Source organism: Salminus brasiliensis, chromosome 9 (genome assembly GCF_030463535.1).
Source record: "Salminus brasiliensis chromosome 9, fSalBra1.hap2, whole genome shotgun sequence".
Lineage (NCBI taxonomy): Eukaryota > Metazoa > Chordata > Actinopteri > Characiformes > Bryconidae > Salminus > Salminus brasiliensis.
In genome coordinates, this window is record NC_132886.1 from 23,980,511 (window position 1) to 24,006,813 (window position 26,303).

At 41.5% G+C, this 26,303-nt stretch overlaps 1 protein-coding gene across 2 annotated transcripts; it reads left to right on the forward strand.

The window, feature by feature from the left end:
* The first annotated feature begins 194 nt into the window (after nucleotides 1-194).
* On the forward strand, nucleotides 195-25,269 carry mta2 (metastasis associated 1 family, member 2). 2 transcript variants are annotated; one of them, XM_072687930.1, is made up of 18 exons: nucleotides 195-645; nucleotides 10,225-10,292; nucleotides 10,879-10,972; nucleotides 14,862-14,979; nucleotides 15,160-15,223; nucleotides 15,332-15,449; nucleotides 15,577-15,679; nucleotides 18,235-18,334; nucleotides 18,788-18,976; nucleotides 19,383-19,457; nucleotides 19,585-19,643; nucleotides 20,444-20,544; nucleotides 20,696-20,835; nucleotides 20,933-21,161; nucleotides 21,589-21,678; nucleotides 22,123-22,250; nucleotides 22,343-22,485; nucleotides 23,021-25,269. In XM_072687930.1, exons 1-18 carry the CDS (start codon nucleotides 618-620, stop codon nucleotides 23,172-23,174), a joined length of 2,001 nt encoding a protein of 666 aa, XP_072544031.1. In that variant the 5' UTR covers nucleotides 195-617; the 3' UTR covers nucleotides 23,175-25,269. The 2 variants fall into 2 exon arrangements, with proteins under 2 accessions (XP_072544031.1, XP_072544032.1); XM_072687931.1 differs by lacking the exons at nucleotides 22,123-22,250; nucleotides 22,343-22,485 and having other exon boundaries at nucleotides 23,021-23,109.
* Nucleotides 25,270-26,303: the final 1,034 nt, after the last annotated feature.

Genomic DNA, 26,303 nt, shown 5'->3' on the forward strand with positions numbered 1-26,303 from the left:
TACGGCGGTAATATTTTAAGCAGTCATACGCAGTGACGGTCATGGCAGCAGTCAGCAGAGTGAACCCTGAGCCGCTTCTCCACACCGCGCTGAACGAGCGCCGCTGCTCCGGCCGAGCTCGAGAACGTGCCGAGTTCTTAGTGACGTTTTGAGCTTCCGAAGATGACGTTGAAGAAAAGGGGGGAGGAGGGGTGAGCAGAGCGGAGGTGAAGAAGAGGAGGATGAAGCTGGGAGAGCAGAGGATGGGAGGAAGAGTGGAGTGAGCGAGCGAGCGAGAGAGAGAGAGAGAGAGAAAAAAAGACAGGCTGGCTAGCCGATGACTGTAGGTGCATGCCTGCGAGGTTGAACGCGTGAGTGGCCGGTCGGGAGTAGCGGAGGGGCTGCGTCGGTACCGGACTGGAACAAAGGCGCGTTTTTAAGCCGCGGAGACTCGCCGAAACGGAAAGTTTGAACTTTTCTCCCGCCGCTGCTCGGGCTCACCGTGCCGGCTCACCGGCTTTGTTCCGCCAGCGCCGAGTCCGCCGATACATGCAGGACTAAACTCACACCCGCTCGGCTTTTCTTCGCGCAGGAGAAGGGGAATCCCGGGGCTTGTGTTTGTGGAGGGGAGTGAGAGAATGGCGGCCAACATGTACCGAGTAGGAGGTGAGTGTTTTAATGAATAACTCTGACGGTGAAACGGTAATTATGCGAGCTGTTTAGCCAACCTGCTAACGCTAGCCGCTGCGGCTAACGGGCTGATTAATAGTCAGCTAGTCGACTCGTTAGCCTAAATGCTAACTAGCGCGCTAGCGCCTTCTCTCATTTGGTGGCGTGTTTTTTTTATTTCCGCCTTCTTTACAAAGGCCGGCTTAGTTAGCAAACGAGCTAACGATTTAAATAGGCTAACCAGACCGCCATTCTGCCTGAAGAGTGTGAGTTTTAAAGTAAAAGTTGGCGAAACGTCGCCCGCGTTGTAGACTCGGTGATCCGGCGCGTTGTGCTCCTGAAGTGTCGGTTATTTTCAGTTGGACGGAGGACGGTGGTGTTGAGGCTGTAGCTACTTTGTGAAGTTTTCCCTCGTTTCTGCGAGTAAAATCGGACTGTTGCACTTAAGCACCAGCCTGCAGTCAGAGTAAGAGACTAAATTCACTTCCCGAGACTGAATTGCAGCTGAAAAGCACATTTACAGCACACTTACACCGGCATCCAACGGCCTGACCACAATAGTTACTAGCTAGTAATGTCTCGCAGACCTGGTCGCTCGCTCAGCCGGCCAAATTCAGCTCGGTCCGCCCGGACCAGCTCCTCATCTGTCAGGTTTTAGTTCTTGTTTGTTATCTAGCTAACAGGGAGAGTTGCTGCTAAACTTGCTGCGAGCAGGATTTAGGACAGCTCGGAGCAGAGCAGCTGCTCGTCTAGCTGAGCTGTACTCGATCTGACAGCTTTACATCCAGCACGCTGCTCTCCGCGCTGATGCCGGGAAGTTCACTAGCCGACCCTAGTAAGAGTGCCGGTGCCGCTGCTGCTGCTGCCGCCGCCGGCGCTCGATCCACGCTTCCCCCTTAAACGTGAGCCCTAACCTGCTTAAACGCACCTATACCTCCACACCTAACCCGCTTATTCAGCTGATCACAACACAGCGCGCCACCAGCAGCGCGTATGATCGGCTGAAGGGGTTTAAGTCGGGGTCGTTTCCACTGCTGAGTGTTTACACGGCGCGCCGTCTTGCTTCTGGTTGTTTAGACGGAGCCATAAGAGCGACTGTAAATAGGTCAGTCAGTGATGATGAAGATGAAGAGGCTGCAGTTCTGCTCACCACCATAGACCCCATCCTGCTTCCCTTAATGGGGATCATTAACCACACAGCTCTCCAGTCTGAGTCTGTGGAGCTCTTTAGTGGGAGCGTTCCCGCTCGCATTGATGGGGATTGTAGTGGTGTGACAATTTTAATGCCATATCGAGGGGAAATGATCTGTATCGCCGATACGCCGCTGTCCTGAGGGTCTCTCATTTGGCGTCTATAGTGGGCTCCACTGCCAGTGATCAAAAAGGCGCCTGAGTGTAAAGTGGGAGGAAAGAGGGTTTGCAATCTCACCATTTTGCACAAAGAAATGCTGCTTTTCCGAGCTGTGCTTTGAGCCGTGTGTGTTTGTGTGTGGTATTTAGAGCTCTGTAGGATCAAGACCCCATTTTAACATGCAACAGAAATCAGATCTTTGTCCCAGAACCTGAACGTTTTTAGTTTTGTTAAGCCTCTACTGATCAGAGTAACATTTCTGAATAGCCGTAAACAGTATTGTAATGAATGGCTGTAGTGCAGCCTGTCTGAGCGGTGTTCTGCGTTTCTGTGGGCTCTAGTCGATTGAGTGAACCAACAGGCTGTTCATTCATGTTGAGTGACTGTGCTCCCTCTGAAGTGTGCCTCTACATCTCCGTCTCAGTCAGTCAGTCAGTCAGTCAGTATGTACTCGGACCCTGTTCTCTTTTTCTCCCCTTCCTACGGCTGCCCCTTTTCTGCTACATGCATTTTATTTAGGTGCAACAGCTCTTGTTCCTCACTGCAGCCGTCTTCATTCAACTAGGGCTGGGTGACGAAATGCTCTACCTGGATGGTACTGCCCGAGTTACTAAATTACACCACAGAGCATGGTCCAGTTGTCCTGTTCGATACCAGCTTTCTAATAACATGCAATTGTCATAAATACCTGACATGTTTAGATTTGAGCAATGTTTCCAGGTGTATTTCTTGAACTCCAGACTGGAACTGCTGCACTAAAACATCTGCGGTTTATTTCTTTTATTGCTTTTTACTCCCTTCTACTCAGAAGTGAGCCTAACATTAGCCTGTTCCCAAAGATGTTTTAAAGGATGTGACCCAGGGAGGCAGAGCTAGCATGGCTGTAACTTCTCTCGCTGATGTTATGTAGATGTTAACTGCGCAATCTGATGTCGTCTAAGCGATAGCTACACTGACTGATGTTAAATAGACGGGAACTCCTTAGTTTCTAGTGCTGGTTAGTAGCATTAGCTGAGTGGATGCTCTGAAGATGCAGCCTCTATTATTAATTAAAAGCAAAACCTGCATACTTTCCTTTTGCTATTCTATTTTGCAGTTTTTGCACCGCTATATTGCACAACTGAATGTTTTTGCCTTTTAATGCCTTTAGGTAACTGATTATCCTTATGGTAACTTAAATTCCAAAATGAGTCGGGCTGCGTGTAACGAATATATGCAGTAGAAATTAAAGTGTAACACAGACGGCACAGTTCTTGGCGATAAATAAGAATTTGAGAGCTTGTGACTATGGTGTTCCTCATGGATATCTTTCAAAACGTGTACATTTGATTTTAAGCAAACACTGACAAAAATAGACAAGTACAAGTCGTTTGAGTTTGTGTGGGTTAGCATGATTTTAGCTTGCTTTTTTTGTTTAAAAAAAAAATGTCCACAATCATTGCGTACAAGCTCAGAATTAAATACCCAGGTTTAATCCAAATTTCTACATTAGAGGTGAGACAATATGGCAAAAAATCTAATCATAAATTACATTTAAAAATCCCCAGCCCTTATATTTGATCTTGATGAATGTTGCATTAGTTAGTAAGGCCATATTAGGTGGGTTTGGTGCTTTGGTCTAGTTGAGGTTGACCTTCTGCTCCCTCTTCTCCATGATCACAGCCTCCTGCTTGTGAATATGGCTCAGCACTCCAGATGGTAAAAGCCTGCTGGAAGTCCTGACTGCTGCCCTCTTCCTGGGCATCCGCTCATAGTGCTTCTGCACAGTTTGTTGTCTTTTGTTTGTTAAACACGCTGAGAGAAACTGGTTGGTTGAGGTACTTTTGAGTTTTAAGCTCTCTGCCAGGAGTTGTGTAGTTTGCAAACCTGCCCACCTAAATATCAGTCTCTGAGGCTTTGTACCGCATACAGTGTAGGGTTGAATGATTAAGACTGAGATGATCGTGTGAGTGATGTGGTAAATACAGTAATTGGCTAAGCTCAACATCACATTCAGGATGCTCTACTTTTTTGACTTAAGAAAAGTTACTCTTGCAGGTTAATAATGTATGATAGATGTGAACTGATTGTTGCCAGTTAAGTACTTTTTTCTAGAACTAGAAGATAAAAAAAGTTAATTTAACAAAGTCTTTGGCCACAGCAAACTTGGACCTCTTTGGCCACAGCATGTTTGCCCTTATCACGTTTTGCTTTGCATGTTGCAAGGCACTTATGCGACATCTCATTAAAATGATTGGCTTTGTTGGAGCTATGTTTTTTTCCCCCTCTGAGCCACGGATTTGTCTCGGTTGTTTTAGTAAGATCTGCCCAGTGTGGGCACCCTGAAGTTTCTGCTGAAACATGTCTGATAATACAATGAAAATGATTGCGCTATCTGACTCTACTTACCTTTTTTTATTTCAATTTTTTAAAAACTTCTCTCACCTTCAACCCAGTTATTTCCCCCATGTTAGTGTTTTTGCAATCATGTGGTACCAATCAAACCACAAGTATACTGCCCAGTTCTTTGGATGAGAGTTGGCAGATGTCCGCAGTTGGCAAGCTCTGCTGTAGATGGACAAGAAAGAGAAACTAGGGCATCTTGCCAACCCAGAGATCGAAGCCAGTTGTGACACAGGTGGAATTGTAAGGATTTAGAGAAGTCCAGCAACAGGATGCAACCCTCGTAGGATCCTGGTGCACTAAGCGGACTGCTGTAGGGCCATTTTTTGAGCATCTATGGCCCCTGGTCACCTGGAGTCTTTTGCACCATTGTGTGTAGTTGGTCTGTGTGAGAGCTGCTTTGACTGAGTATACTAAATTGGCATCAGCAGACTGTAATGAGAGCGAGCCCTCTGATTGACTTTCTATTAGCGAAACAATAAAATAACTCTTGCGAGAACTGCAAGTAGAAATGCTTCAACGCTAGTCGTAGTGCAGTTTAAAATCCGTCCAGACACATTACAAATGGCACAAACGCTCTTGCTAGTTACAGTAGTTAAGCACACATGCCCACACAGACAGAAGGGGAAAAAAGCTGATGAGAGGTGCTTCATCTGAGGAATTTGAAAAGACTTTGCAACATGGGTTCTTATGCTCCAGAACTGCTATGTCCTATGGTGGGAACACCAGCAACCCGTTTCATCACCCCACAACAAAACATGTGCTTGAATGCCAGGACGGTTTGTGCTCACGATCATTAGAGATGAGCTCATCAACCTGTAAGGTCTATAAAATAAAACACAGAAGGGTCAGATTCATGTGTTTGAGTGAGCATTTTCACAAGACTGATGACTGGAAAAGCAAAAGCTGAATTGTAATGACTTTCATTTGTGAACGGCTCTTCCTGTAATGATGAGCAGCTACTGCTTAGTCGGAGTAGTTTACCAGGCTTTGGTTAGTCTTTGATATTGGTCTGATATTTTTTGCCAATGTCTTTGTTTGCCGATTGGCTCCACATTTACATTGCCTTTGTGCCACAAAATCTGGGGTCTTCATATTTCCAGTGCAGTAAATGGCAGAGACTGTCTCTAGGTCTGTACGCCCTGTTTGTACTGCCTTCGTTCAGCGTCATTGTGGCATGTAGACTGTGCTAAAGAATTAGCAAAAGCAGTGCAAAAAAAAAAACAAGCCACAGAGGTGAAGGAGATGATGCCCCAGGTTAAATGGGTCCTTGTCCAGCATTAAAGCTGCTGCCTTGCAACCCATTCGTCTTGTGATCTCCATCAGGACCAAGTAGATCAGTCACACCAGCGAAACAGGATGGATTGCCTCCTGTTTCATGGTTAGGATAGTTGGTTCACCAACCATCAACAAGGCAGTAATATGAGACTTGCAAAATCAACACGCAAAAATAATTAATAAACAAAAGTATAAAGTTGAAGCTTTGCCTTGGCTTTCTTTGTTTCATTTGGTGCAGTTTTCAAGATGACATTAATAAATATACAGGCTGTACGTTCTTACCATGGGTGGTCAAATGCAGATTCACTCACAGCAGCATCAGAGAGGCCAGTGAAGCCATTCTTGATGTGGTTCAGGGTAAAGCAGTTGTCCTGTCTTGTTTGAGCAGAGCCCTACTTGAATCAAAACATAAATAACTGAACCCTAATTAAACATTATTTCTAATCCCAGAGCATCTTAATGCAATAAGGACTGTGTGCAGGTTATTATAGAGTAATATAACTGTGCTGGGGAAGCATTTTCTATTAGAGTCTATTCAGCTTGTCTGTCGATTTTGGGCCACAGATCTCTTGCATCTGAAAACCTGAGATTATGCACATCACACATTTGTTTCTATTATAAATTAAAGTATAGAAACAATGTGCAGTGACATGCAAAAGTTTTCCTAAATGTTTTGCTGACTCAAAGTTTGCCTCACCTGGACTTTCCTAATGGTGACTGTGAACAAGCCATAGTCCTAACAAGCAAATTGGAGGTCTAAGACCTTTAGCAAAAACGAAGAGCTCAAATCTAAATCACAAAATTGATGCTTTAAAAAAATGATCTAAGCATACTGTTGTTATTATGGTATTATTGCTCACACCACTGTGTATAAGCGGTCACTTTTAATGACATGAAGACCTCCTTTGTTTATGGAGAGTGGTTTTCACCTTGCTTAACAGTGGCAACAATAAATACATAACATAAACAATAACTGACAAAAAATAACATAACACAAGTGAAATAACACTTGCAATTTCCTTTTTCCTCATGATCTATAAGTGATTTGTTTCAACAGTGATTGTTTAAACTCTACAATAACATTCAAATCTATTCCATATCTATTATAGTAAGCACTCTGCACACACCACATGAGATTTTCATCTGATATATATATATATATATATAAATAAATAAACAAACAAACACAAACATTATACAATTCCTTTAAATTCCTGTTAAAATCTGTATCGGCCACAGAATTCCCACATTGGTTCAGCTCTACAGCTAGAGCATGTTCTCTTTGAGGGGAATGTATTGATCCACAGGACAGGCTTTTCTCACTGCCACTCACAGTGATAAAGCACATGAACCTGAAGAGACCTCCATTTTAATTTGTCCCTGTGGGAAGAGGCTAACAACATGGCTGAATGAAGACAAGAAAACCGTTTGATGACCAAGATCATTATCAAAGTTCTTGCCCGTACTAACTGGCTGTTTAACAGAAGTAGGCTGTTCTGCATGCCTTTGAAAATGGGCTGGGTGTGATCACGTTTTCTCATTATTGATTAGCATAAAAGCTTGTCGCCCTTGTTATGTACTGTAAAGGATATAACATTAGATTTGTAAATGTAGTATAAGATAATCTGCTTCTCTCAGAACATTGGCTTAATTAGATCAGATTTTATTTACCAGTCTCCGAATGAGACGAATCTGATGCATCTCTCCGTGTGTCGTATCGAGAAACTACTGTATACAAAATTTGATCTGATGCAATTTTTCGGTACAGACAAAGCAGAAATTTTGGAATATGTGCTTTGTGTTTGTATGTCAAAGGTAATAAAAGGGGCATTCCAATGCGTATAGATGCATAAGGAATAACAATTATTTTTTTTATGGTGAATTTTAGACATATACCTGTATATTGACAAAAGCATTGGGATGCCTGCTCATTCTGAAATCAAGGGTATTTAATGTTTTTTTTTTTAAAGTTTTATCCTTTGTTGGAGTAACTGCCCCTACTGTCCAGGGAAAGCTTTCCACTAGATTTTCAAGGAGACTGTCATTCACATCACATGTGGTACATGGGATGGAACGAAATTAAGATCTCAAGGTCCCAGTTACACCCAAAGAGCAATACATTAAATAAAATTAAGATAAAAAAATCTACAATATAAGAAAGGTAGACATAAATAGGAAAGTAAGAAAGCAAAGGGGTGGGGGGAGTAGCAGCAATCTAATTACAATATGAAAGGAGTTTAGTGGCATGAATGAATAAGTAGTGTTAACATAAAGAAGTGTGTTTGGAGCATTGCTGTGAAGATTTGATTGCATTCAGTGATGAGCTCAGGATGTTAGAGGATCACCTCCCCAACTCGCCCCAAAAGTATTGGATGGAGCGCCATCCATCATTCCAGACAACGCCTTTCCACTGCTCCACAGCTCAATGCTGGGGGGCTTTATACCCCTCTAGCCCATGCCTGGCATTAGGCAGGGTGCCAAAGTGGTCATTGTCGGTACCAGAGAATCCAATTCTGTTGCCAGGGCTTTTCTACAGAGACTAGACAAACTGTGTGCGTGTGCTTTTGCACATCTGTGTCAGAGAACGGTGCACTTTAAAGACACATAGTGTATAAAGTCTTATCTAACAAGCTGTTTAACAAAGGAATTGTATTTGACCAGATTAGAAATTGTTGTTCCTTTTTGCTTTTGATACGTGGCCATAGTTTGCTCCAGAAGAGAACAGCGGAGAACCTGTCTTAAAGCAGCTGAGAGACTGTAGACCTAAAGATGCATTCAAGTCACCTCCTTTACTAAAAGTAAACCGCAGCATAAAATAAATATTTTCAGTTTGATAATGTTTGTATTGCACTGCATGCATCCCCAACACCGCCTGAGCTAGTACAGTTTTCAGCACTGGACAAGTCCAAAGAACAAGCACAACTTAATGTATAATTCTGATCCTGTGTCTATCATTCCAAAATAGAACTGCAATTATTCTTTTTTTATTATTACTATTATTAAAGTTGTATGCTGAACACACTTTTGCAAGAGCAGTTCAAAGAAATCACTAAAAGCCCAATGTCGCCATGACTTTCATGTCCGTGAGTGCATGTATGTGTATGTAACTTCCAACCACAACTGACCATTTTCCCTGTTTCTGTGAGCCAATCAGTTCAAGAGTTGACCAGACAAAAAGCACCGGTGGTACAAGCTCTTTGCTGCAGTTTGTGCTTTTCACACATTAGAACACATTGACAAGGGGGAAATTTGAGTAGCTTGAATGATTTGCATGTCTGCAGTGAAGTATGTTTCTGTCTCTATTGAGCGATTTCAGTTATGGGTTCAGATATTCGAATGTGCATTGTGGATCTTGGTCTCATTTCGAAAGTAAATGTGTCGCCTCCACATTTAGTCCTCGACTGTGAAGGGCTCGGCCTCTGTAGTGCCTTCACAGCTATTGCCTTTTTGACACCAAAGGGATAAAGGAAATGAAGCAAGTATTTGTAAATCTGATAGACACTGTCCTGTTTAAACAGCAGTGCACTTGCACTTGTGTTTAATCTGAAGACTGTTGTGAGCAGATTGGGGTGAGCATTCAGTTGGCTGCAGCTTATTGTTAGAGTGGGCAAGTGGATAGGCTCCAGAGTAGAAATGGAAAGTATCAGCAGTCAGTTGGGTATTGGTTGGATCTCAGGAGACCACTTTCGTCAAGCGTCCAGCAAAAATACAAGCCTATGTTAACATGATCTGTTGCTGACTTTAGGCTGCACTAGTAGCACTGAATGAAGAAATGGCTGTTTGGCTCAATAATCTGGCTGAAAGTGTTCAACAGAAAAGTGACCAGAAGTTTGGTGGCACAATTAAGACGGTGTTCACCATTAGAAATAAATAGAAGGCCACTGCTACTAACACCAGCTATCGTTATGTTTGTGTTCAGTTTAATTACTGTACAAAGGCATGTTAAAGTGAAGGCACCTCTGGTCAAAATGTGTTACTGTGAATAGCTAAGCAAGTAAAGGATGGTATAAAATTAAAGATGGCACTTTTTTTTAACTCTTGACTTGCTTACTGCACTGTAGAACAGTGCTCCACCTCCCCAGAGCCTGCTAAATTGTCCTGAAGGTCTTTGGCACTCAAACTGTTTTTTTTAATTATTATTATTATTATTATTTGCCTTTATTTGTAGCAGTTGTCTCAATGTTCTTGCTCATCCACACCTCAACTTGAACCCTACAGTTCCTCGTAACATTAATTTCCTAATTACATTACGGGCGGGGAAAACTACTTGAAACGCTTTGCTCTCTTCTTAAAGCCACCTCCTGTTTTGCGGGACTCAACTGTTTAAATGGTCAGCGTCCTAGGGAGCCACTTGGAGGAGCCTACGGCTGCTAAATGACTGAAGAGTCAGAGTATTTGCAGAGTTTTCAAATATGCCTCATCTGGCCTTTCCCAATGACTACTGTGAACAAGCCTAAACTAAAAATGGGCCATAGTGTGTTGTAAAATCATAGGGTTTTATTCATTATGCCATAAGGAACACGCATGTAGCTTATGTCTCTTTCTTTTTCCCTCTCTTTCTGCAGATTATGTGTACTTTGAGAACTCATCCAGCAACCCCTACCTGATCCGCAGAATAGAAGAACTCAACAAGGTGAGTTTAGGTGGAACCATGACACTAAAATATGTCAAGCTCAGGTGTTTTGGAAATACCTTTTCTGTACAGGGTTGTTTTTAGTGTGCAGGTATTAGACTGCATGCTAAGTAGAGTGTTCTTTTGGAGTTTGCAGAACCTGCCGCTGGAGGGAGGCTCTTATATAATATAGAGAATGACATTAGACTGTCTCTCAGAGCAGGGATTAAAATGCATTTATGTAATCCACTCTCACTGCTGTGGAGAATAGCATAAGAAATCAGATGGTGTGAGAGAGAGCTCCAAGATTGCTGCTCTAAACCAGTTTTGAATGTGTTCAGGTGTTTTGAAATTACCATTCATTACATAAATTATTAGATGACCAAGTGAGAGCACTGCTATTCTGAGTTCACTGGTTTAAATGTGCCTGTTAGAATGGACTGTTTAAAATGGGAGTGACCTACACCAATAAATAGTGATAGCCTTATAGTTGTTATATATTGCAGAATCCTGTAATAGCCTAATTCAGTGAGAAGTCTGTTTCGTTTGTAAGGCATGGGAGGTCTTTGTAGTAAATCTCTGACGCACCTTTTCATTTGTCTTGCAGACGGCCAATGGAAATGTGGAAGCCAAAGTAGTGTGTCTCTTTAGGAGGAGAGATATCTCTGGCAATCTAAACACGCTCGCAGACAGCAATGCCAGTAAGTACTGCAGCATTTTCCTCATAGTTTTTAAGGTTCACATGGTTTTTTTTTGTTTGGTTTTTTTTGTTCTTCCTCTGTGTTTTAGGTCTGGTAATTCTGCCTTCTTTTACACAGCTGCAGTAAAATTGCAATAATTATAATAGTATATGCACAGATACTCTCAGCATCTTTGTCTCAGCTGACTACATATTCCAGCAGCTGTGGTGATAAGTTGTGTGAACACCTGTCTGAATGCTGGGTACAGTATTAGGCAACATGGTTTTGCACATGATGCATTATTTATAGGGGTGCACCGATACCACTTTTTCGTTTCTGATACAGGTAGATTTTCAAGTATCTGCTGATACAGCGTACCGATACTGATACCATCTCTGGCCTAAATACTTGATGGGTGTCTAGAAATATATATATATATATATATATATATATATATATATATATATATATATATATATATATATATATATATATACACACACACACACATAAGATATAATAAGCTGGGAAGATCAGCATTTACAGGAGTAACTGCATATTTGAAAAGTTTCAGAGCTATGAAAAAACAAAATTGCCACAATGCAGGAACGCGTGTGAGTGGGGAAGCATAATCTTGCTAAGCTTCACCAAACAGACTTTAAACTGGTGTTTAAAATTCACATCTTAGAAGAGTGAAAAAAGCCAGTTTAGAAGCAAAAAGTTCTTCTGGAGTAATTTTTCTGTGTAAAAAGCTACTAAATGTCAAGGTGTGACCTTTAAACAAGCAGCTTAAACTCAATGTTTGGTTTCAGAACAAAAAAAAAACATCACATGGAAACAAAAAGGTTTTGTAACACAATGTAATAAATGTAAATGTAAAAAAAGTAAAATAAAATAATACGTAGGGCTTCATGGTATCTGTGCTCTCTATTTCCAAAACCAAAACTGTGTGTAAGTGCCAGTATCTGCACCAATACAGTGTCTGTACACTAATTATTTATTAACTTTGAGTGAAAGATTACAGCAGAACAAAGTGTGAATTGCTTTGGGAGTCCAAAGGAATTTCTATATATTTTTTAATATAGGGATTGGCAAAATGTATATTACAGTATACTTTGACATTTGCAAAACACATGATGTGTATCTAATATTTAGTTTGTAAAATATTAAGAGCTTTATTTTAAGTTGGCAATCATTTATGAATGTAAATTTTATGCAGTGTTTGTCAAATTTACATTGTACATGACTGCACTAAATCCTGTAAAGTGTCCCAAAATCAAAAATAAAAACACTGTATAGTAAAATGCATCAAAAATCTAAGAGTAAAAATTATTACTTATAAATTGCTGGATTGTTGAAGAGTATTTGGAAGAGTATTCTGGTTCCCACTATACTTCACGTCATTTTCTTTACCCAGAAAGGAAAATATCCTAAAGAATAGTGGGGGTGGGGGGTGTTCTTTGTGATAAGTGTTTCAAATGGTGGTGTACTCTTGGCTCTGTCATACTGTCATACTCTCTCGCTCTCTGGGTAAGTGGGATGATGGCAACTGTGCTGCTTGGTCACGACAACCTCCCTCTACCACACTGGGTTCGGTTGCTGCTGCTGCTTCTTCCTCAGCACTCTCTCTTGCTAATGCCAGCAGCTTTCCAGACCGGCTAGAACTGATAACTAGCTTCAGGCTAACTAATGCATGCAATTTCGGAGGATTTTGTGTCTATTTATTGCCATTTCCCGCTAATTGCCTGCACTGGCTACTTTTGGTGCTGTGCATTTCTCCAGAGTAAATGCATGAAATATGAGCTAAAGCTAGTCTTCATCTTTCTGCCAGAGCTTTGTAGCTACCAGTGCAGCCTAGCTGACTATTTGTTTATAAGTATTGGAAGATGCCACCAAAGTTTGAGAAGAGTCTGCGCTTGTAAAATGTCCATCATGTCCACGTCTTCGGTCATGAGATCATGGAATGGCTTTCTCTCAGCGTTCAGTGTGGCTGTCGGTAGAGTTTTTTGGCGATAGTAGAATGAACAGGTTTGAAACGGCTTTTGTGAAAAATTGCACACTAGTTAATCAATCATGCATGACCTTGTTCTTTCTGGTGGTCAGAAAATATGCATTAGTTTTTGTTTTAACTTTTCATATTTGGTTAAATTTCTGATAGTTATCAGGTTCATAGTGTATATAGCATATTATAGTCTGCATTTTAAAGCCAAAAAGCTTATATAATGGGAATATAAAATGTAGTATACTGTGGGAGACAGTAAAACTAGTACGTCTTGTCTGTAATCTGGTTCTGCGACAGTTGCCTCAGTGGTAGGCCTACCAGTGATTTAGTCTCCCTCATAATGAAAGGTGTGTGTGTGTGGAACCCAAATGTTTATTTACTGAAGGTTGGAGGAACGGGTGTAAAAACGTTGTCCCAGCCAAGGCGGACCATCGTCCCAAAGCCGGGCGAAGTCCGTTTGGTTGTTTAAGAGATTTGGGGCATTGCTGTGTAATTCCTCTATGTTTACAGGAGTGAACACCAAAGGTTCAGGAGAGCAGTGTCCTTTATGGCATTGGGCTCACTCCTGCATGGCTGTTTAACACAGTGCTGCCACAGAAGACCTAGGTTTCTGTCCCACCCACTGAGGCTACCTCCCTTCCTCACTATCCCTTCTTCTCTCCCCCCCCCCCCCCCCCCCCCATCCTCCAGACCCCCGTCGTCTGTCTGGGCTCATGTGAGCTTGTCCTCTGCTGGCCCTGAGCCCACAGTCTGAACAAAAGAGCCTTCATGGGACCTGGCAGGGCCTGGCATGGAAAGGGTTAATGCTAACTCGCTAGTGTCTTTGTCAAGGAGTGTGTGCAAGCGTGCGTGTGTGTGTGTGAGAACTTATCCTTTTTTGTGTGTATGTGTGTGTGTGTGTGTATGCCTGTGTTGGGGGCGGGGTTGTTACTCAGTGGGGGATGGGCGCCTCAGGTTTGTGCACAGGGTTTCCTGGTAAAGCTGGCAGGGACTGGCTGGCCGAGGGGGGGGACACTGGAGTGGCAGGAGGGGTTAATGGAGAGGGGTGTGGTCAGAGACTCCGCCCACTCACTGACGGGGTTTCCTCTGGCCCGGTGCAGGGGCGGAGTCCACTCCGATCCTCTGGTAGCGTCCCGTCAGGTCTCACCTCACACAAACACCCGCATATGACATGATCGTTAATTTTTCATGCTTTTGAAGAGAAACAAGGAGCCAGTGTTTGTGCTGTAGAGTGCAAACTAAGCTGTTCAGAGACTGTAACCCAGTTGCTCTATACAATATATCTATGACAGCCCTCTAAAACGATTATACACTTGATGTTTCTGTGAGGATTTGTTTGCATTCAGCCACAGTGTACTGATGTTTGATGGTTAGTTTTTGCATCCGCCGCTCCAATTTATCCCAAAAAGATTTTGTGATGCTTAGCGTTGGATTTGGTGACTTTAGGCTTCCAGAGCGTCCTTCTCTAGTGCCGGTGCCACTCTGTGTAGATTTTACAAGCTGTTTATCAAATTTTGAAATTGAATATGAAAATTAATCAGTGGTGTATTAAGTACCTATTGCTGGGAGATTGCAAAATTGCTGGGGTAATAGATTTGGTAGTTCTCCATCAAATGTGTTGGGGTGTCCAGTGATGATCAGCAGCAGTTTAAAAAGATGTGGGGGCTGTCTTTTACATGGCTCAGAGAAAGCACCTTCTAGCATTGGCCAGATCAGCATGATTGCATACTTTATGATTTGAGGTCTTAAACTTGTTTTACTTTTAAAAGTAAAATACCTCAGGACAGTATGTTGAACATGATGCACTGTACTGATGTATGCCATAAACTTTTCTAACCTTCATTTGGATTGGATTTTGCATTTGTTTTGGTGGGGAACAGCACTGATGTATGTGTGGGGTTTTTGCAGGAGACTTTGAGGAGGAGTCCAAGCAGCCACCAATCGCTGAGCAACAGAAACACCAGCTTAAACACAGAGAGCTGTTCCTGTCCCGACAGTTTGAGTCTCTTCCTGCCACACACATACGGTAAATATGCTGTGTTTACATTTTTTTTAATCATAATTTTTCCAAGTTATGAATAATAGTAAGCAGTTCAGACACTGCAGTGTTTGATGTGCACCCCCAACCCAAGTGTCTGATTCAATTCTACATACAATGTCAGTGTATGCTTGGTTTTTGTTAACTGGTATTAATGTTTGTCCACAGAGGGAAATGTAATGTCACACTTCTGAATGAAACTGATGTTTTAACAGGCTACCTAGAGCGGGAGGTAAGACAGCCCCCCCGCCCCCTATTATTATTAAAACTGTCCATTGATGTTCTAGTGGTTATTCTGTGCAGTTGGTGTAATACTTACTTGTGGGTCTGTGCCCTCCAGGACTGTTTCTTCTACTCGTTGGTGTTTGACCCGGTCCAGAAAACCCTGCTGGCTGACCAGGGCGAGATCAGGGTGGGCTCGAAGTACCAGGCTGAAATTCCCGACAAATTGTCTGAAGGTAGGATGAGGCAAAGATCTGAAAATGATCAATATGATTTGATTGAATTCTGATTGTAAAGTGATTCTCAGTCAGTTGAGCAAGTTAAAAAAAAAAAGTAATTAAATTTGTTACGGTCTCATTGTAGGTGAATCAGACAGTCGAGTGCAGGAGAAACTGGAGACGAAGGTGTGGGACCCAGATAACCAGCTGAAGGACTCTCAGATAGATCAGTTTCTGGTGGTGGCTCGGTGAGTCATGGCATTTAGATTCACCATCTGATCACAACTTGTTCCCGTTACCATGGGAACCATACTCATGGCTCATATTAACAACAAAAATTCCTGGATCGAAAACAATGTCTTATTAATATACTGAACGAGTTGTGTTGTATGGTATTGTAATAATAAGATTTTTTTGGGGAGGGGGGGGGGCATGGGTGTTTATTAACTGATTTTATGTTTACATTGTTGTTTATCTGCAATTAACTGAATTATTTAAGTTACTGTTCGGTTATCAATCACTCATCCAGCGTTAACTTTCTTAAAAACTGCTTTTATTTTTCTTTCTTTTTAATCTGGTAAGTGGATTCGGACAGGAAAAGTACCACACTGCTCACTGCTCAACTTTTAAATAAGTGGAATCTCTGTGGAATTGCACGGCCAAGTTTGCTGATTATCCAATGGAGGTCTTTTCATTTGTGTTTGGTAATACAATTTGATAGCAAAAATGTCCAGTTTTGTGCCAAAATAGGATTGAAGGACGCAGCTTCGCATACTTAGGATGTTTCAGTTTTTCATCATGTTCAGTATCGCCACCTGCTGGGCACATGAAACACTGCCTGATCCTTTAGTCACAGCAGTAAGCTGTAATGCAGATCACTGGTTAAATGCAAGTGTTCAAAATGTACTATTGGACTTGTTTTCATTGACTCCTAACACCAGCGTAAAATATTTATTTAATGCTGTAATACTAATTAATTAATTGTAGTACAGCATGAATGCACACTTTTTTTTTTTTTCTTACATAAGCAAAAATCTTGACTGTAATAATGAAAATGTCTTCTGGTGTTTTTGAAGTGAAAGAGCAAAAAAAAAAATAATTTCATATATATATATATATATATACAGTGAGTCCAAGAAGTATTTGATCCCTTGCTGATTTTCTTCGTTGGCCCACTAATAAAGACATGATCATTCTATACTTTTAATGGTAGATGTATTCTTACATGGAGAGACAGAATATTAAAAAGAAAATCCAGAAAATAAATCTAAGGAATATATATTAATTGATTTGTATTTCATGGAGTGAAATAAGTATTTGATCCCTTAGTATTCATTAGCAGTTCTGGCTTTTACAGACCAGTTAGACACTCCCAATCAACTTGTTACCTGACCTGAAGCCACCTGTTCTCACTAATCACTTGTGTGAAAAACACCTGTCCACAGAATCAGACAGATCACACAGATTTCAAGTCTCCAACATGGGTAAAACCAAAGAGCTGTCACAGGACCTCAGAGTCAGAATTGTTGACCTTCACAAAGCTGGAATGGGCTACAAAAAGATTAGTAAGGTGTTGGATGTGAAAGTAACAACTATTGGTGCAATTATCAGAAAGTTTAAAGAGTATAACATGACAATCAACAGACCTCGGCCCGGTGCTCCAAAGAAGATTTCGCCTCGTGGGGTGGCAATGATGCTGAGAACAGTCAGAAATCGTCCTGCAACCACTCGGCAGGAGTTAGCAAATGACCTGAAGGCAGCTGGGACCACAGTTTGCAAGGAAACAATTGGCAACACTTTGCGCAACAATGGATTCACATCCTGCAGTGCCCGAAAGGTACCCCTGCTGAAGAGAGCACATGTGGAGGCGCGCCTCAAGTATGCCAATGATCATTTGAAAGATGAACCAAGTTATTGGGAGAAGGTTTTGTGGTCAGACGAGACCAAAATTGAACTTTTTGGCCTCAACTCCACCCGCCATGTGTGGAGGAAGAAAAATGCTGCCTATGACCCCAAGAACACTGTGCCCACCGTCAAGCATGGAGGTGGAAGCATAATGTTTTGGGGGTGTTTCTCTGCCAAGGGTACAGGGCTACTTCACCGCATCACTGGGAAGATGGATGGAGCCATGTACCGCACAATCCTGAGGGACAACCTCCTCCCCTCTGCCAGGGATCTGAAAATGGGCCGTGGTTGGGTCTTCCAACATGATAACGACCCTAAACATACAGCAAAGGCAACAAAGGATTGGCTCAAGAAAAATCACATTAAGGTCATGGAGTGGCCCAGCCAGTCGCCAGACCTCAGTCCGATCGAAAATCTATGGAGGGAGCTGAAGGTCAGAGTTGCCAAGCGACAGCCCACCAACCTTCATGATTTAGAGAGGATCTGCAAAGAAGAGTGGGCCAAAATTCCCCCTGGTGTGTGTGCTAAACTTGTGGTTAACTACAACAAACGTCTCACCGCTGTGCTTGCAAACAAAGGCTTTGCCACTAAGTATTGAGTGTGTTTGGCAAGAGGGATCAAATACTTATTTTCCTCATTGAAATACAAATTAATTAAAATATATTCTTTAAAATTATATTCTGGATTTTTGTCTTGATATTCTGTCTCTCCATGTTAGAATATATCTACCATTAAAAGTGCAGAAGGATAGTGTCTTTATTAGTGGGCAAACAAAGAAAATCAGCAAGGGATCAAATACTTCTTGGACTCACTGTATATATAAGGTGTGTGTGTGTGTGTGTGTGTGTGTGTGTGTGCGATTTGTGTAATGGTAGTTATATCGATGCTTGTGTTGCAGAGCTGTGGGGACGTTTGCCCGCGCATTGGACTGCAGCAGCTCTATTCGCCAACCCAGCCTGCACATGAGTGCAGCAGCAGCGTCCAGAGACATTACACTGGTGGGAGGACAAGCATATATTACACGCACTTGCATTATGTGTCATACTTTACTGGTCTATGTGATGATACATGTCTTATTGTATTAAATTGTGTTCTCAGTTTGTATGAACTGTGTGGTAGTATTATTGCTATAGGCGTGGTCGTATTACCATGAACTCTTATCTTGATCGGTTCAGACTTTCAACTTCTATCTTAATCTAGTTTAGTATGAATGAAGAGCTTCCTAGTCCCATACAAACTGCCAGTAAACTTTGTGCTGTCACTCTCCAGACAAAACCATGTTGCTGTTGTGCAAAACCTTAAAAACTTAATTGAAAGTCAAAATGGAGATACAAAGTTTTTGGGCAGGGGTTGTGACGTATAGATCTATGGTTAAGTGAACGTATGAATGTGTTTTCTTAACAGAGCAGATCATTGTATTTTATTTTAACAGATATGCTTTCTTTCCTCAGTTCCATGCTATGGACACATTGCAGAAGAACGGCTATGACCTGGCTAAGGCCATGTCCACACTGGTGCCGCAGGGCGGCCCTGTGCTGTGTCGGGATGAAATGGAGGAGTGGAGCGCCTCAGAGGCCATGCTGTTTGAAGAAGCTCTGGAGAAATACGGAAAGGACTTTAACGACATTCGTCAGGATTTTGTGAGTTCATAGGCTGTCGCTCACTGGCACTGTTAATCTTGTCAATGAAATTACTGATAAAAAGCTTTTTGCCCATGAGAATAAGTAATGAAAAATGTTAATTGATATTGAAATAATTAAACTTTTAATCAGAAGACAAAGACAAAAATAAGCACTGCACAATCTCCGCATGGTTGCTACATGATGCCAATCCATTTAATATAAGTGAAGTCAGGTTCTTCATGTTTATAATTTATTTTTGGTGGCAATCTATTTACCATCACAGTCATAATACTAAAGAGAAACCTACTTAAAAGAGAAAATATTAACAGTGCTCATTGGTCTCAGAATCTGTAGATATGGTGGTTTGATTGAGTTTGATTTGGATTGATCCTTAAACTTTGACCGTGTCCCTTTTTTCCCCCAGTTGCCCTGGAAGTCGTTAGCCAGTGTAGTTCAGTTCTACTACATGTGGAAGACCACGGATCGTTACATCCAGCAGGTAAGCCTTCAAAAACCGTGTCTTTTATTCAATTGTTTTCTTAATTACCCATTTCTGTATGTCGTCACATACCTTTTTTGAGTTTCTAGTGCATTGTGGAGTTATGCCTTTGTATCATCATTTTCAGAAAAGACTAAAGGCAGCAGAAGCAGACAGTAAACTGAAGCAGGTTTACATCCCCACCTAGTGAGTATTTACTGAAATAACATCTGTGAAATGTGTTCTTGAAGTTTGATGTAGCAAATCTTGTGATCCATCTTGTCTGGAATTCTTAAGTATTTTTGCTGTAGTTCCCTTAAATACATGTAAGTGTTTGATCAAGATTATTAGTGTCTTCTAGACCAGCAGCCTGTACATCTCTGATACAAATGACAATGTAAATCTCATTAACCACACCAACCTGTTGTGAGCGATTTAACAAAAAAAAAAGGAAAAGGAATGCAAAGTTTTAACATTTTAAAGACAGTGCAAGGTGCAACATCTGAAAATGCCGTTAACAGTTTTATTGGAGAGCATGCCCGTTCCCAACTTGCGTTCTTTGGAAAATGACATAAATTTGAGTAAAATTGAGTAAAAAGCACCATACACTGACCACAAAGTGGAAGTATAACTGTAGAAAGGATTAAATGTTTATTTTATTTATGACTGTAGAACATTTCCCATGAACCAGAGCATTAAATGTCTTAAACATTAATTGCACAATGTTGAAACTAAACCTGTTGTATGGAGACTGTACTTTTGCATTGCTAGCTGTCACTGCGATAGATTTACATGCTTATAAATGGTACTTTATTACTAGCAGCATTCTGCGACTGTACACAACTAATTAAAAGACTTATGACTTCTGATATCTGACCTGTTGCTGTACAGATCTGTTTAACTACATTGAAAGGCCAGGTTATATTTTACCACCTGCTTTTTGTTTTTAATAGTAACAAAAATATATTTTTTCTTTTTTTTTCTTTTTTTCCCCTCTGTTAAATCAGTACCAAACCCAACCCCAACCAGATCATGGCCCCTGGAAACAAGCCTGGCATGAACGGAGCTGCTGGCTTCCAGAAAGGCCTGTGCTGCGAGAGCTGCCACAGTGAGTATCTCCACATTTAGAGTCAGTCATGATTACAGATGCTGGACCAGTGTACTCTGCATAAGACATGGTTTTGAGAATCCAGCTAATTCTTGATTTTGACATATTCGTTTCATATTACATTAACAAAATTCTTTTTGTTCTGCTCCAGCTGCCCAGTCTCCTCAGTGGTACGCATGGGGGCCTCCAAACATGCAGTGTCGACTGTGTGCCTCCTGCTGGATTTACTGGAAGAAGTATGGTGGGCTGAAGACCCCCACACAGTTAGAGGGTGCTACAAGAACAGGCTCGGTAAACCTCCAGCGCAATTTAATTTACATGTTCTTCATACTAAAAGATATTAACCCACATTCTAAGATCAGACTTCTGTTCTCCTCTTGTGCAATAGGATGCAGCCCCACGTGGTCACATGACTCGTCAGGAAGTGCAGGGCATGTCCCCCTTCACCAGCAGCGCGGGCAGAGCCAAGCTATTGGCTAAGAACCGGCAGACGTTTATTCTGCAGACCACCAAGCTGACCCGCATCGCCCGCCGTGTCTGCCAGGACATCCTGCAGTCCCGCCGTGCCGCCCGCCGCCCTTACGCATCCATCAATGCCAACGCAGTCAAAGCGGAGTGTGAGTCCACCTCTCTTACTGCCGTCCTAAGCGTTTGTAAGGGAATAGGAGGAGAAAGTAAAACAATATAGTTATGCTATTAGATGTCTGTGTACCTACAAACATTAAAACTTAAGCTTTCATAAATCTATGTCCAAATGTTTGTGGACACTTCCTGACATCACTAACACTCTTTGAATGCAATCAAATCTTCACAGCTTTGCTCCAAAAGCCTTCCTTGGACAGTATTGACAGGAAAAGCAGGATGTTTTTAATTATTAAATGTTGTTTATTGGAATTAGCAGGTGTCCCGATTTACTTTTGTGCATGTAGGGTACCTCTTGGACAGCACATTAGAATCCTATAGTGGAATGACTTGTTATAAAAGAGGTTAAGGTGTAGCCTTAAAGCACTAGGATGCAAATGGTTTCTTTCTTTTCTCCCTCAGGTATGATAAGACTCCCTAAAGCCTCAAAGAGTGCTATGAAGAACCGCCCTATTCCACGGCCATCCCTCATCAACATAGTGAAAGAACTTGGTAAGAACTTAAGCCAAGTGGACACTACGTGACCTTCAAAATCTCAAATGCTGTACTGCTCACACTGCCTTGCGCTTATTACTGGCGACCGGTCATGTGGATCTGGTGGTGTGCACGCTGCATGGGTGATGACAGATGAGACTCTTGTCCATATGTTGTGAGTGACCACCACAGAGAACAGACCTGCTGTAAATACTCACTCAGAGGCTCCGAACCCTACCACAGTGGCAGTGAGCAGCAGCCTTGGTCAATATTCACTCAACAATCTCCAGAAAACCTTTGTTAATCACCTTTTGTCTTGTTCGTTATTGTTTTGGCTGCATCTCATTGGCTGCTGCTCACCTCAGGTCCTACTGGACAATATGAGTGTTAAGTTCAGATGGTGCCTTTTTGCAGTTTGTGATGTAAGAGTTGAGTGTTGAGTGATGTCTCTCTGTTCCTCAGCTGTCCAGGCTCCTTTAAAACTCAAAGCTCCCCGAGGTGCTCCCACCCCTATCAACCGTAACCAGGCCAGCCAACCCCGCAGCGCCCCTGCTCTGCTTGGGAAGAGGCCCTTTGATAGCGGAAGTTCTGTGAGTGTCTCGCCCTCGCGTTGTTTTAATCTCTTTATTACACATACAACACCACAGACCCTTATACCAACACCATTCTTTGTTGGCTGCAGGTGGCAGGGCACCCCTTCTCCACCAACGGGAGGCCGTTCATGTCCGGCATGAGGACAACCTCCCAGTCAGTCATAAAGCGTCAGAGAGTCAGCCAAGGAGATGCCCCCAATCCCGTAGTGTTTGTGGCTACTAAAGACACCAGGTATGTTGCAGCAGCAATGCACTCTAGGGATGGCAGAGTAGTCGAGTGAGTGGTCATCCTTACCGCAGTTAAAACAGAAAGCCATATTGCTAGCAGCTTGCCAATAGGGGCTAACGAAGAAGCAGGCGCTTTATGTTTTTTGGAGGTGGGGGTCTGCACTCTAGTGGAGTATTTGCTAGTTTGAGTGTTCGCTCTCGGAATCTTGCCTCTAATCTGCCTGGCCGTTTTGAATGTCAGTCAAATGACATGTCCTGTGCCGTTCCCGATCTGGCTTAAGAGGCTGTATTTTAGCACAGTCATACACGGCTTGCAGAAGAACTGGTTTTGTTGCATTTTCACACTAATGTACACACAAAGTACATTGGGCCTCCTGTTAAGCCTGTACACCAACTTCAGTCATTGTGGCCCAGAGCGCTGCCCAGTGTACAGAAATCCCTAACTCTCGCACCAAGTTTGACATCCATGTCAACTTCAGATTGTTATCAATACAAGCTCTGATCTAATGTCTGTCTTTTTTTGTGTGTGTTTTCTTCAGAGCCCTGAGGAAACACCTTACCCAGGCAGAGATGAGGCGGGCAGCTAGGAAACCAAACATCCCTGTCAGGGTGAAAATTCCTCCGCCTCCACGACCACTTCCTGTACCCATCCTGCCCTCCAGTACCAGTGAGCCAATCGTGCTGGAGGACTAAAATAAACTTCTTTCTTTTAGGCCACGCCCCTGCCATCACACGTCAAGTCCCATCATTTGTAGATGTCTTTTTCTCTATTTTCTTCTGTTACCACCAACCAAAACCTGATTTCACAAATCCATGCGCTCTCTCACACACACACACACACACACACACACACACACACACACACACACACACACACACTTACTTTATCTCTCCATCTCTCTTCTATCTGTTTCTTTCTGCCTGTCCATCTCTATCTTTCTGTTTCCCGCACACTCTCTTTATTACACAGTCACTCTGTCAGCTCCGTCAACAAACACAGACCAGCATAAGCCCCACACATAATCACACAGCAGCAGCACACACCAGGCTTTTGGCATGGACTTTGTAGTGTTTTATTCCAGTGTTATGTTTTTTTTGGTAGTTTTTTCCCCCTTCTTTCCTTTCCTCTTTTTTTTAATGGCAAATATTTTTAACTGTGTAATTTAAATCAGATAATTCTCAACATGAAATAATGGTGATAAAGCACACTTTATTTTTTTTCCTCCAGGTTGATCTTTATTTGTGTAAATATTAACATTTTTCAGGAGGCGGGGTCCTTAAGGCTGGGCTTAGAAGGGGATGGGATCTGAATTAAGGGTTTTTGGCATGTATATTTTTTTTTTTTTTTTTTTTTTTTTTTTCCCATCTTACTTGTTTTCTTTGTTCCACAAAAAAAGAAATGTCCTACGTCATTCTCTGTTGTAGTCCGTTTAAGGTTTGCAAACCAGAAGTGGCTCTGCATATTTCAGCCAGGTTAAGTGGTTCTTTTCAGTCTAATTTGAGCAAAAGCTCCCACTAGTCCTTAAATGAGCCCAAATGGACAACAGGGCTCTGGACTTTGGAAGTGGTCCATATACCTTGAATCAGCAGACTTGAGGGTTTTTTGTTTGTTTGTTTGTTTATTTTATTACTATTTATGGTCCCACAGTTTCCCCTATTGCTTTGTAAATGGTCAGCAATATATATATCTGTGAAAAGAAATACTGTTTTGGAGATGGACCATCAAACAACGCAACTGGTCTGCTCTGATGTTTTGAGGGCTTTGCTGGGTTCTGTTTGAAACGTTCTCTCCGTGCTAATGGTGACAGAATGTTGATGGCTCCAGATCAAGGTGAAAAGGTGTTGGTGTGAAGGAGGGCAAGCATAGGTCAGAGAAACCCTGTGGCTTCTTATAGATCACGGGTAAATTCTTTTCTTTTCTTTTTTTCTTTTTATTTTTTTTAAATAAACCAGTAAATGGTGGTGGTTGTTTTTTTTTCACAATCAGTAAGGCTCTGCCTCTTTCCTCCCCAGTTTTCCCTTTTCTTTTATGTATATGATAATGAATAAAGCCATACAAATTTAGGTTCACCAGTTATACTTTCTCTTGTGTATGCAGAGATACTCAATCCTTTCATCATGTATCCAGTAACCCAGCCACTGAATTTCAGAGTGGAGCTGTGTGTATGGTAACGTAGTGATTGTAGACAGTAGTGAAATGAGAGGAAGGAAAATGTTCTTGGTTTATGACACAAGACTGATTTTTCTAGTAATGGCTCCAATAGACTGTAGACTGATTTGATACCGAGTCATTACTCTCCTTTATTGGTTTTATTCGTGCTTTTGTTTTTCTTTTTTTTTGACACGTAAACAGTTGGACTTTTCCCCACTGTCAAATAATATCAACCAGTGTACGAGTCCCCTTGTATATTGTCCTTTTCCCAGTTTTGGGGGGTTTTGTAAGGTTTCTTAAAATGAGCGTGCGCTGCACACAAACAATAAACATTTACCCTGTCCCTCCATGAAGTGTCACCATTTTATATGAAAAGCGGTAGCTTGTGTTTCTGCTACCTTTTAGCTGAGGGCTGAAATCACATGTCCATGTCATTCTCCATCTGGGGTTGGGTCAGAGGGAAGGGAGGGTAGATCAGTTGATTTAAGGTAGGCTCCAATTTTGTATGTCAGCAACGTTTTTGTTTGTTTTGGGATTTTTTTTTTTCTTTCCTTTTTTTATTCTAATGTCTCTGTATCCTTTATTGCATCTTGATAAGAAAAGAAATAAAGATTTTTTTTCTTTGTGGTCAAACAATTTCCTCTTCTCATCGGTGTTCTTTTTAATCCCTCTAAGACCATAATATGCAATGCTTCTCTTAATTTAGGCTAGCTATAAACTTGAGTGGTGTGTTAAAGTAGCTCTAATGCAATACAGTTGAGCTTAGTTATCTGTGATCTGAATATTACCATTTTTCACCGTTATATATGAATATTCACCGTTTTTTTTATGTATTGTACCATTGTATTATATAACTGTATTAATATATTGTAGTGTTTAGGGCTATTTAAAACATGTTTATACTTTAGATCAAAGAACTCTTAGCATATATTGATTGACACTTTGTTACTTGTTAGCATCATAGCTACAGTACAAAACTAGAGAAGCAAATTTTGGATGCCAAACATGTCTACACTTGGGCTGGAGTGGGGTGGGGAAAGACATTTCACTATTCCTTCATATTATACATACACAAGTACCTCGGCCTAACTGACCGTAGGGAGTGACCTTTAGATCCTGTACATCCAGAGTTGGAATAGCAGGGCTGTAAAACTGTACACGATACACCAGGATCATGAAGAGGAACTAATCTTCCAAACTCTTCGCCACCTGAGAACTCCCAACTCCATAACTTTCAATGAAAGTCAATTCTGGGGCATTTCTATTGATCACTTCATAACATTTCATTTTGTACACAATGTAAAGAACGCTTGGCCTAACGTTACCACACGATGTGACGTGCATGTGTGTAGATATAGATATATAATATATAATACACTGTTTATATACAATTATATATATATATATATATATATATATATATATATATATATATATATATATATATGGGGACATTTTTGGCATATTTTATTCAGGCTGCTCTTTGTTTTGTCTTTAAATAACTTTCATAACTTTTCATAACTTTTCATGGCTCCTAAATAAATATTTACTATTTAATATTGAAGTTTTTGAATAATATTGAAGAGTTTATTCAGACTCATTTCTATTGGTCCACTGATCCACAATTATTCACACAGTGCACAGAGACAGCTACAGAGCTCAAACCACGG